Genomic DNA, 12,668 nt, shown 5'->3' with positions numbered 1-12,668 from the left:
ACTTGTGGGTCATGTGATAAACCATGGCCTCACAATGGCCGAGGCTGGTCGAAGGGTGCAGCCAAATGTTGGGAGAACTACTGTAAGTTCCATTATTCAGACATTTCGTCGGGAAAACAGGCGAGCATACTGTAATGTAGTTATTCAGCACAAACTAATTTGCTCTGCACTTTCATAGACATACAGGAGATTTGCATTAGGACATGACCTTATAGATCTTTACATATAGACGTACTGTAACTGAAGCGCAGACTTGGTGTGGCATAGTGTGCTGTGGTACAATACAGTAATGCTGTAAAGAAAGGAGTTTAGAATGATAGTCCTGTAACCATTACTGTAAGCATGTTTGCGCTTAAAGGACTGCTAGACAACCTAGAAGAGGTGGACGAGGTCCACTTTTGACTCCGCAGCAAGAGGAAAGAATTTGTGCAATGGTGGCTGCAAACAACGCTTTGAGACTGAGAGAAATACAAAGAGCTGTCGTAGAAGATGACACAATCTTTGGAAATATTCAGTCAATATCAATGCCCACCATAGACGGAGTCCTCAGACGGAATGAAGTGTCCATGAAGCAATTGTACAAAGTACCATTTGAACGGAACAGTGAAGGAGCTCCGTCACCAGTATGTACAGGTAAAACATGTTTGCATATGTACCTCTGTTTACTGTAAAAGTTTAGGCCATGTACTGCACTTACATTTATGCATGTTACTGTAATCCTATTCACAGTTCAAACTGTACAATCTGTTGTGCCAAATGCACCATTACAGACTTTTTTATTCTCATCCTTTGGATAGCGTATCCTGGAATTGGAGGCCAGGGAACCCCTGCACACGTTTGTATATCTTGACGAAGCGGGATTCAATCTCACAAAAGGCAGACGGCGTGGACGAAAGAGCCACCATTGATGTCCCAGGCCAACGAGGAGGAAATATTACAATGTGTGCAGCAATCTCAGAAAATGGCGTTCACACCCATATTCCTCACATTGGTGCATACAATACACAACACCTGTTGGCTTTTCTGGACGCTCTTTATCTGGCCCTAATCCCACAAAATGAAAGGGATGATCCTGGTGACAATCGGACAATGTATGTAGTGGTTTGGGATAATGTTAGCTTCCATCACTCTGCTGTAGTCGGGCAGTTGTTTGCAGCACACGACAGGATGCTTATGGAGTTTCTTCCTCCTTACAGTCCATTCCTAAATCCAATTGAGGAGTTTTTCTCTTCCTGGAGGTGGAGGGTATATGACAGGCATCCACGTACCCAAATGACCCTGCTAGCAGCTATGGATGCAGCTTGTGATGACATCACAGCAGAGTCCTGCAAAGGGTGGATTCGACACTCCAGAAGATGCTTTCCCCGATGCATCGATAGAGCTGACATTCGCTGCGATGTTGATGCAAATATGTGGGCAGACAGACGGGAGCGTCTAGATATCAACGATTGATATGCAGCAGTGTCTGTTTTTCAGGTTTTTGTTTCATGACTACTGCAGTAAGGTTTACTGTCTAAGTGAGTTTGTTTGCTGTAAAATGTTTGATTTGCTGTATTTCCCCAGTTGCACAAAGCTGTGAACAGTTTCAATTAAATATTATCAAGAGTGCAGAGGAAGTGTCTTGATTTTCCTTTGCAAGTTATGGTTTTCAACATGCCGTGCATGCTGTCCAGACTTGACATGTCATTGGGGAGCACCTACAAAGAACTCCGTCACAATGAGAACATGTTCAAACCATTTGATTTTGTGAGCAAAGGTGCTGGTGTAGTGACTTGTAATTGTGACGCCCTGACACTTTGGATGGATATATTTGTTTTGATGAAGTGACTCGCTTTTGCAAGTTATCCACCATGTTTTGCAGTTTGCACTAATTGTTTTGAGAAGAGCCTTAGTAGTGGTGCAGAGATCAATTCTGTTGTGAGAAATGCACCAAAGCAACTGAGAAAAACTGTAATAGTAGCAAATGAAAAATGATCTGTCCACACTTTGCTCCTGAAAAAGCCCGAGTGGCACCACACACTGAAATATGAATTATGACCATGGGCCAGAGTACTGTTACAGCGCCCAACACCACAGGAGTACAGTTCATACATTTGTATAATTTTGTAATAAAATGAATTGTCTGTTTCACCTGCGGTTCTTCTGTAATATTAACACTGTACAGTATTGTTTCATAGTCTCACACAAAGATTTTAACAGGAAATATGGGCGCTACATTAGATCCACTGCAAACTCTCAGAACTGAATAATAATGGACAGACCACAGGATCTGTTGGCCTGACTGCAGTCAGACAAACTTTCTTTTATTACACCTCCACACACCAGGTATCTTCCCCACAAAGGTCATACAGCCACAGTGCTTTGTGTGGATACATAAAGCTTTGGTATCATTAGTCAGTTACAATGGTTACATGGACCCGCTGATGTGAATACGTTTGGCTTGTTGTTGCATCAAAGCAAATAAAAACAGGCTGAAAATTCCTCTGCTTTAGGACGACCTGCTGAACCAGGAGCACGATGACACATCGACATCGTTTCTGCCAGAGAAACGCAGAAATCACAACGTCGCTCAACCAGCAGTGTGCGAGGAAACGAATGCTACGAGCAGCTGTTATCAGCATCCATCAGCCACCTCGTGCTCTGCATCCTCTCACAGCTAGTTACATTAAAATTGAGATGACAAGCAAGGACAGCATAAAGATAAAAAAGTATAAGAGGAGGTATATGTGCAAAACATGTGGTTGCATACAAAACACCTTTTGATCACCTCACAAAAAAAAACACCATTCAGAAAGCAAAACTTGAGTAATAGCACAAAACACGACTTGAAATTTACAACCAGGGAGTGATCGGGACACAGTACAAAGTGCACCAATAAAAAACAGAAAATAATCATCAAGAGTGGGAGCTGCAGGCCTGCACAAGTGCTGACACTCTCTCTTATTCACGTTGTTTCCCCCCGACAGAAGAGTCTGAATATCAGCTCTGTCAGGCCTGCTCTCCTCAAATGTTCATGCTTTCACATTGCTCTCCACTGGTACTGTAAGTGGGTACCAATTAGGCCACAAGTCCAGACTCCAACAATAGTGGTACGAGCAGGTAAAACAGCTAAAAGGCAGCAAAAGCAGAACTAATGCCAAACTTTTCGAATAGAGTTTGAAGCTGAACTGCTAAATAAATCATAAAAACATATATAATAAAAACAACTTTGGTTATTCTAAATGCAAGTTCAACATTTTATATTCCACCACGAGAACAGTGATTTTTCACTCTGAGCTGAAAGTTGGAATGAAGTTCAATCCAAATCAGGATGATTTACTCCTGAATGCACTTAGTAACACAACTGTGTTGTTGTTGTGTAGCTGAATGTGCAGCTCGCTCATGTTTGCTAATAAGACAGACGTGTTATTAGACATTCGCCCTTCTTCTGCTGCTCTTACAACAACTGCCTGATAAAGCTTTAATTAAGATTTTTAACAAGCTATTTTAAAAGCAATGTAAATGTCTATGTAGAGTATGAGTGTTAGCCATTAGTGTCACGTGACTCCAGCCAAGCACACAATAGTTGAAGGTTCACTCAAACTTTGAGATTTTGGTCTTTTGCACAAGAAAAATCATTGATGCAAAAAGTTGACAATAGTGGAGAAACCAAAGCTTGTGCCTGTTGAGGGGTTACTGTTATGCTGTGATGCAACAGCATGAAAACTAGTGAAGCATGACTTTATGAACTCCTCACAGAGGACGCCTTAGGTGGCATGTGTCCTGTAAAATTACAAACAAATCAACAGCTCATCTAAAATCTAGACACACATAGAAACATGTCTACAATGCTAACGAAGAAAGAAACAAATCACACGTCCCACAACAAAGTCAGCCCGTGTTCGCTGAGAGCGAGCGCTCTTTGAGCCACTGCGTGTAATAAATATGTCAGCAGAAAGGTGATCGTCAAAGAGCTCAGCAGAGTGAAAAGTCAGAGCTAAAAACAAGCTGACAGTACCATCCACCAACCAGCAGCCTGCTCAGCTGTGTGTATGTATGTGACAGCAGTAATGTCTTCAGACTCCGTAGTTAACGGCGCTCAGCGCTGGTCTCTTCTTGCCTTTAATCTTCAGTGATCCGTAACGAGCCTGGTGACAACGTTTAAGAAAAACACTCATCAGTGTGCATGCAGTCCAGAGATTCAGCACTACTGACTGTGGCAGAAGGATGTATCGACACACTAATGTGCGTACTCAGTGGAACAGAACACTCACGTCTTTGCGAACTCTGGATCGAGACAGTTTGACGCTCTGCGATCGCCTCAGTCCTTTCTGACTCACAGCCTCGTCTTCAGAGAAGGTTGGCTCGGCCTCTTCGTCCGTCCTTTCCTCCTGATCATAATAGTACTCTGGAGAACAGAAACACATACGTCAGGAATCACCAAGACACACAATGTTTGCATCCATCTGTTCTCCTCCACTTAAGAGGTTCACCCTGCACAGGTGCCCAGTGCTAACACACAGAGATTAAGACGCTCACATTCACAGCTGTGACAGACTCAGAGTTGCATGTTTGGGACTCTGGGCGGAGCTGGAGTGCCCGGATTTGAACCCAGGACCTTCCTGCTGTGAGGCGTCCGTGCTGACCAACACGTCTGAGTTTCAACAATGATCACCAAATTCAACGTAAGACTTTTTATACTGTTCTTACTATTAAAAGGGCCCACAGTCAATAAGCACACTCAAACTGAAATATTCAGTACAGTAATATAAACAGGAAACAGAAGCACAAATCAAATACACAACGATACTAAAACAACAACGAGACACAAAACCATCACAAACTGGTGAGGTCCTGTGAGGACCAACAACAGGAAAACTGTAACACTGAAGAGTGTGAGTAGGGATGGGTACCGGTGTCGGTTCTGACATAAACGGTAGTAACCAGACCGAAAAGCAGCGCACATTTCGGTGCTTTTTTTTCCTGAGCTGTGATACACTTTTAGCCAATCATTTTACGTTTCCGAGGATAGTAGGCGGGGCCAGGTACGTACGTTCTGTTAGAGCAGAGCCACAGATTAAAAATGTCCAAGGCGAAGCGGTCAAAGTCTGGCTCTACTTCACAGCAAAAGATGCAAACTCAGCAGCAACAAGTGCTTTAAGCTGATACTGTGATACTGTCAAAGGAGGTAACACCAAGAATCCGATTAAACACCTGGCGACGCATAGCGTTTTTTTTAAAGCCGAGAAATGCGCCGTATTTGATAGCTTGCTGCGAGACCTCACACCGAGCACGTCGGGTGGGTTGCCAGTTATCGGACCCGGAGCAACATCCCCCAAAAACCCGAAGAATAGAGTCCTGGCCCCTAGCCCTGCCAGTGTAGCAGAAATGATGAGGATGATGATGCAGCAGCCGTTCTTCTCTGCGTGAGTAGCTTCATGTTGTTCGTGTGTAATTTACGTTGAGCAGGCTAACCACGTTATTACATTAATGCATGTAAGGTGAACTAGCAAACATCATCATAGATACATGCGGCTGTCTTCTTGTTTGATGGCAGATGCTCCCTTCACCCTGGCCAAAAAGGCTAAAATGACCAAAGAAAAAGTGGGAAACAGCTGAACATGAGAGGTTTAGGACAAAGTTTGTGTTTTTTCCATTGTTTAAGCACTGCTTCCAGCCAAGAGTGATGCCATATATGCCCCATAGCTGCAGAAAAGGCTAACATTGTTATCTTTTTACAAAAAAAAAAAACAGCTGAACATGAGAGGTTTTTGGACCAATTTTGTGTTCTCCGTTCTTTAAGCACCGGCACCGTTTCAAAAGTACCGATTTGGCACCGGTATCGGATAAAACCTAAACGATACCCATCCCTAAGTGTGAGCGATGACTGTGAGGCGCATGTGTCCCAGCAGAGGGCAGCACACACCAGAAGTGCCGCCTCTCTCTGGCTCCACTGTCATAAACACACAACAGCACAAGCTCATTATTAATAACATCTGCAGCTTCACTGCACTGAGCTTATCATTACGAGCTCGTGGACATCACATCATGGACAGGACTGCCTCACACTATCGCACTCTTGTATCCAGGGATAAATATCGATACATTGGAATATTGCGATGTTTCGTGTTACGATACTGAATCGATATTCAAAAGCAGTGTTATCGATTTTTTTATTGAGAATTTACTTGCATTTACTGTGTATTTCTTTTATGTGTAGCAATTCAAACTCCGGCCGCTAGTGTTTACCGCTTTCACTATGATGGAAAAACAAGGTCTCGCGATAACACTGGATGTGCCGTAGAAGCGTCTATTTTACCAAACCTAAGAAGTGGACCAGCGGACGTGTGGCAAACTGTGCTAGCTCACTGATGACAGAAGAGGAGAGGACACAGCAGCTTTCAAAGCAGATGTGTGGACTTCTTTTGGATTTAGGACAAAACAAGGCAGTAAAACTTTGACAAGAGCTACGAAGTCCGTAAAATCTGCACCGCCACAGTCAAATACTCAGGTAACACAAATTTACGAGTACCATAGCAACGTAGCATCAAATGCTAACCTTAAAACTACCAGCAACTGACTCGTGCAACAAAACCAGCGCAGTCGGTACTTGTTTCTATTTGCGCTGTCTGAGCGCAGTAGAGAATAAAGGATTCGGTGATATGATTACAACGCTGGAGCCCCGTTACACCGTTTCTCCGGACAACATATCGCAGACATCGCTCTCCAAAGTTGTACCAAGAAGTCACAGCGACAGTCCTGGACTCCCAGCTCAGCAGACAGCTGCTTGGACTTCGAGATCACAGCTCATCACATACTGATCCGTGGAACCTTCAGTCACAGACGAACAAACTCCTTTTCAGGTTGCACAAAAAGTGTTCCACTGGTGGACATGGCAGGGCTTCTTTTATTAGCACTTTATATTGTTTACTTGGATGAATTCTTCAAGCAATTTCATTTTTCATGTATAGTTGTTTATGTTAAGGTCACATAAAAGTGCTTCTTTTTGATGCTGCAGAGAGCAGTTTTTGGATTAGTATTTTAAAATGATAGTACTCACTAAGTAAGACCTCAGTGTTACATTGTTTACTTCTATCAGTAAAGTGGTTTTTGTTTATCTTCTGATAAGACATTTCTCCATTCATTTTGAACTTGGAGAGTGAAACGTATCCCTCTGTTTTAGTTAACAGCTCATTTAACACTTTGGACTGTTTACTGTGAGTTCTCATACAATCAACACAAACACAAATATCGTCTGGCTTTTAGTATCCCAATATATTGTATCGTGACACATATTGTATCGCCAGATTCTCGCCAATACACACTCCTACTTGTATCAACTGTATGCACTATACTTTAATATTAGTATGACGACAAAGTTGATTTGGACTGGATGAATGAATCGTTACCAAACACACTCACAATCAGTTACTAGCAGAAAGAAGAAACCACATCATGTGTTGTGACAGAGAACGACACTCACGACTGCACAGCACGGCTCCGGCGCTCGCACAGAAACATCCTGCAGAGCCTTCAGTTTTCAGGAACCAGCTTCCAGTTTGGATTCGGGAGACAGACACTATCTCTACTTTTAAAGCTTCAAACTTTCCTTTTTGCTAAAGCATATAGTTAGGGCTGGACCAGGTCACCCTGAATCCTCCCTTAGTTATGCTGCAATAGGTGTAGACTGCTGGGGATTCCCATGATGCACTGGGTGCATCATGGGAATCAAACACCCTAACCCTGTGGTCAGTGCAGATCCAGAACAGTGCACCATGCCTCAGCAGTGCTCTGATCTGTAGACTGTCCAGTGGAACATGTTCCCTGCTCTTCAATTAACTGACAGCAATTTTCATAGCAATGATGTCATCCTCAATTCTTCTTGTCGACCTTGTTGTTATTTCTATTGTGTTTTTGTGGCAAAGAACCACAGACAGTACAAACCGAGGCTGTGACTTCTGTAACCTGCATTCTTCCATAAAGACGATGGTTACACAAAGACTTCCAGTCATGAAGACGTCAGTGAGAAAAACCTGGCTTCTTATGGTCTCAGTCACTATTTTGGGTCATACACAGTTTGTGTACAGTTTACAGTCACAAACCATCCCTCCCCGTCCATATCTTTGCATCCTTCCAACAATGGAAACCAGTGGGTGATGCCACAGAAGCTCCACCCATCTTTTATACTGTGTAGGCTCTTAACACAGGACTGAAAGCTTTCAAAGTATGGACAGCTACATGCATTTTCCATCTGGGTGGGTCAATGTGAAGAAGGTGAAAACAGGTATTATTCATCGTTAAAGCAAAATTAAGTGTTACATAGCTGGTTTAAACAAACTACCACAAATCTTATGTTTTGTTGACTTGGACAGTGCAGGACCAGCTCTGGTAGTGTTCTCGTTTGTCACCCGATGTCGGGTAAACTGTTCCTATAGTTTACATGAGCCGCCACTGACAGCCGGGTCGCTGTGGAGAAGCAGGGATTGGTGCGAGCCTATAACGCAGGGTTAGGGGAGGTGTGTTCACGTGCTGGTACCGTACTCGACGCTCTCGTGGCAGCTTTAAGTAAAGGCTGATTAGTACGTCTCACACAGCAACTGTCTGGTATTTTGCTTAAGGTAAACTCAAAGATATTCAAAGGATGGCTGGAAGGCAAAGGGCCGCAGTACCGCAGCTCTCGAATCACGTGAAAACTATGGCTCAAGGTATTCAAGCTCATTCACCTCTACATCCCCGACTCCGTGCGTCTCATCCACACGTGGTCGTAACAACACAAAGGTTCTATGCAGGATTTATTAAGCATCAGATCTGTTAATAGTAAAATGAATGTGCAGTAGGGCTGTGCCCTTTGACCACAGTCTCATATCCTGATATTAGACATTTATCGTCCCGACAACGATAGAAATCACAAAAACATTTTCAATTCTGTGAATCTCGGGCAGCTGAAGTATTTCCAGCCGGGCGTCGTGTACCTGGAGCTGAATGTTTTGACTGATGCATGAAACTATATATTTTTACACATAACTTATAACGGCCGTCATTTTCTTTGTGAGTATTTATCAGACGGCGTGCTCTAACGTTTAGTCTAAGGTTTATGTTGAGCACCTGATGGCTCTTCGTTGCTTCTCATCCGTAAACTCTCTCCACACTGTTTCACATGATCCTTGCGTGGGTGGTAGAGGTTTGTCGTGTTTGAGTCTGAGGTGGGGACCTCAGTACGCTTTTCTGGTCCGTGTCAGACTTTTCATAACCAAACCATGTCCATGCTACAGAGGTAGCCCCTCGTTTTCACTGGTCCTTCTGTTTGTCATCACTTCAGTTTATTTTGAAAAATCTCAACAGGATCTTCAGCTTTATTGTGAAAGGTTTATGTGGAAAATAAACAAGCGGAGCCAAATGCAGGGTTTACCATTGCTGTGGCTAACGACAACGCGTAAAAACAGTCGCTTATCTGTCCGTAGTGTGGTTATTTTAAATATAAGCGAAAGAGAGAACCTTAAGAAATTAATACAGTCACTATAGCGACCATCAAAACCATGAGAAAATAAACCATAAACAGTTTATTTTGTGACACCACAAAACAAACGATAGTAATATTAAACGATAGACGTTTTCATATCGTCATCAGATATACACCGTTATATCGAACAGCCCTAATGTGCATCATCACCAGTCATTTTTAAGTCTGTTAAAAGGATGACAGACATATGAAGCCTCAGAGGCAGCGAGGAGCACACACAAAAGAGAGTTGTTAGGCATAAACATCTCCGTCTTCATCTCTCTGTAGCTCCTCCTCGTCGTCTGAGCTGAATACATAATACAGTCTCTCTCTCAGTATCCTGATGCTGTGTAGCAGCCTTTCTCCCTTACATCCACCCATCCGTCTCTACATCTCCATTCATCTTTGTCCTCGCCTCCTTCATCTCACCCCCCGTTCTGTCTCTTTCCACACCTCACCTACTTGCTGTGTGTGTGTGTGTGTGTGTGTGTGTGTGTGTGTGTGTGTGTGTGTGTGTGTGTGTGTGTGTGTGTGTGTGTGTGTGCGCGTGCGCGTGAGAGAGAGCGCGAGCAGGAGAGTGTGTTTGACATTCCACTGGCATCCCACACAGCCTTATCTCATCCCCTGTGTCTGCTGGGAAGTCATCTCACACTCAGTGTTTTCATTGAAATCCAACCAGCCTGCAGTTGTCATCACGCTGAGGACAAACACACACAGAGAAGTGCAAAGGTAACAATGTAGCTGTCTAACAAAGTCCTGCTCATGTGTGCCTTATTGTTCTCTTCTGACCATCATCATCATCATTATTTATGATGGTTGTCATTATTCTTAATTATTATTAGTCAACATTGTAATAAAATAATGTTCTCTCATTCATCACCAGCGTCAGTCTTCATGGATTACTGCTTTGGCGTTTTTTGCCAAACTCATAATAAAATAAAAACGTAATATCACTGGAAAGAGTTTCACTGATATCTTTCCAGGAGTCATGTTTGGGATTCATCCCTTCATGGCATGTGTGAGGTTTGCATGTGCTTACATGACTGAGTGTTGAGCACATGTGCTCACTGCGCACATCGTTGCTCACACAACAGTCTAAACGCTGAGCTCAGGCTCTTCAGGGTCCTGGTTGGTTTTGAACTGTGCACAGCAGGGAGACACTTTTCAGGGGGAACATAAAGGTCCAGTCACCGGCTCACTGCAAAGCTCCAAACCCCAGCAGGCTTCCTCAGATACGAGACGTTTTGTAGTTGTCATGGAGACTGTGGCGAGAACCAGTGACAGACAGAATGACGCCACCTTCATCCACCACGAAGGACTGACCTTTGGCTGGAAATCTCATCTTAGCATTGTTTAGAAAAAGCTACCATATCAAACATGTTATCAATCAGCTGTCAGGGTTCTAGTCAAACCTCTAATCACAGATTTTATTCTTTTAGGTTTCTGTTTACAAACTGTTTTCTCTTTCTGTTTCCATCCATCCATCCATCTTCATCCGCTTTGTCCGGGGCCGGGTCGCGGGGGCAGCAGCCTAAGCAGAGAGGCCCAGACCTCCCTCTCCCCAGCCACCTCCTCCAGCTTATCCGGGGGAACACCAAGGCGTTCCCAGGCCAGCCGAGAGATATAATCTCTCCAGCGTGTCCTGGGTCTGCCCCGGGGCCTCCTCCCGGTGGGACATGCCTGGAACACCTCACCCAGGAGGCGCCCAGGAGGCATCCTTGTCAGATGCCCGAACCACCTCAGCTGGCTCCTTTCGATGTGGAGCAGCAGCTGCTCTACTCTTTCTGTTTCCTTTACCATGAATTGTTGTGATTGAGAAGTTGTGTTACGTTTATGAGAGAAGCGCACGAGTGTGTGTGAGTGTGTGTGTACCATCTCCATCCGGAGCGTCACTGCTGCGAGACCTCCTGACAGCAGGGTTGGAAGAATGGGAGCTGTACTGGTACAGCTGGTTTCCTCTGTCGTCCTGCTGGTCTATCTGTGTGAGGTCATGCATACTCAGGCTGCGCAGCTTCTCAGTAATGGCCCCCTGACCCTGCAGCACACACAACACTCAGCATTACACCACAAAAACATCTCAGAGATCAGCAGTGCTGATGTGTTACAATCACAGAAAGAGCCTGTAGTTTATCAATAATCTGAATCATGTGGTGATGCTTTTGTTTCCAGGTGTGGCAGTCATCTTTCACGTGAATGGCTACAGTCATACAGGTTCCTGATCCCATCAGTTGTTATAACAGACACTGTAGACTTTAATTTGTCTAAATTAAAAGCAGACGTATTTGTGTGCTTGCAACTAGTGTCAGATATCTAGAGTTCATTACTCACCAATCAAAATCCTCATAATAACTATTTTGTATAATTGGAAATATTTCTTTGCTTATCTGTACCTTAGACACACGTCACATCTAAACAGCTACAATTCAAATTTGATGCATTATAATTCCACATATTTATGCATCATTGTATCCAGAATGTCATCGTGTAGCTGTGACTGATTAATATCAACACTGAGCTGTTCAGATTTTACTAGTTCACTGGGAACACTATGATATATTAATACAGGACAGATATTATTGGAACGGCAGAAATCTGACAGTAAAAACAGACACTGCAAACTACAGCACTGTGAGCTGCTGTTGAGCAACCCTTCACTTCTGGAAATAGATCCAAGTTTACTGAAGTATGGAGGTGGAGGAGATCGTTCATATGTTGGACTATCAGTATCTTACATGAAGAAGAGAATATTTACATTAGAGAAAACTAAACTTCAGTCCGCACTGCTGCGCTGTTACTGTACAGGGCTTCATGCAGCTTTAAAGACCTGTGAGACAAACCGACGGTGGAGCACAGAAATGCAAACATGTCGTTTAAATGACTTTGCTGTGACAACATTTTTACATTAAAAAGTTTAAGAAGCATTACATGTTTTTCCACAACACTCATTTCTTGTTGTGCTGCCGATCTGTGTTTGTCCTTCATCATTGCTGTATTTTTAGAAACATGAAATACTGGGAGACATCATGAAAGGAACCTTCTGCATTAAAGGATTAGTTCACTTGTTTTTCAAGCCTCAGGAACAAATAAAGCCTGAAACAGGCTTCGTTTGCCTTCGTGATGCCTCTCATCCACACTGGACTCTCAGAGAGGGTGCAGAGTCATTAACAAGGCCCAAAGCCACAGTCACAGC

The 12,668-nt window shown here is 43.6% G+C and overlaps 1 protein-coding gene across 1 annotated transcript in view; it reads right to left on the bottom strand.

Annotated features, from left to right (window-relative positions):
• Positions 1–2,317: 2,317 nt before the first annotated feature.
• reep3b (receptor accessory protein 3b) overlaps positions 2,318–12,668 on the bottom strand; it is a 32,948-nt gene continuing 22,597 nt past the window's right edge. Inside the window, exons 6-8 of the mRNA XM_085361163.1 lie at positions 11,351–11,513; positions 4,254–4,387; positions 2,318–4,127 (exon numbers count right to left, since the gene is read on the bottom strand). Coding sequence (XP_085217289.1) covers positions 4,056–4,127; positions 4,254–4,387; positions 11,351–11,513 — 369 coding nt within the window. The 3' untranslated portion in view covers positions 2,318–4,055. The remainder of the gene's footprint in view (positions 4,128–4,253; positions 4,388–11,350; positions 11,514–12,668) is intronic.

This window comes from Diplotaxodon limnothrissa, linkage group LG8 (assembly GCF_057381915.1).
Source record: "Diplotaxodon limnothrissa isolate DT_005_m linkage group LG8, D_limnothrissa_male_GT1.1, whole genome shotgun sequence".
NCBI classification, from domain to species: Eukaryota; Metazoa; Chordata; class Actinopteri; order Cichliformes; family Cichlidae; genus Diplotaxodon; species Diplotaxodon limnothrissa.
Note: the sequence above shows the minus strand (reverse complement) of the source record. Positions and strands in the feature narration are given on the sequence as shown.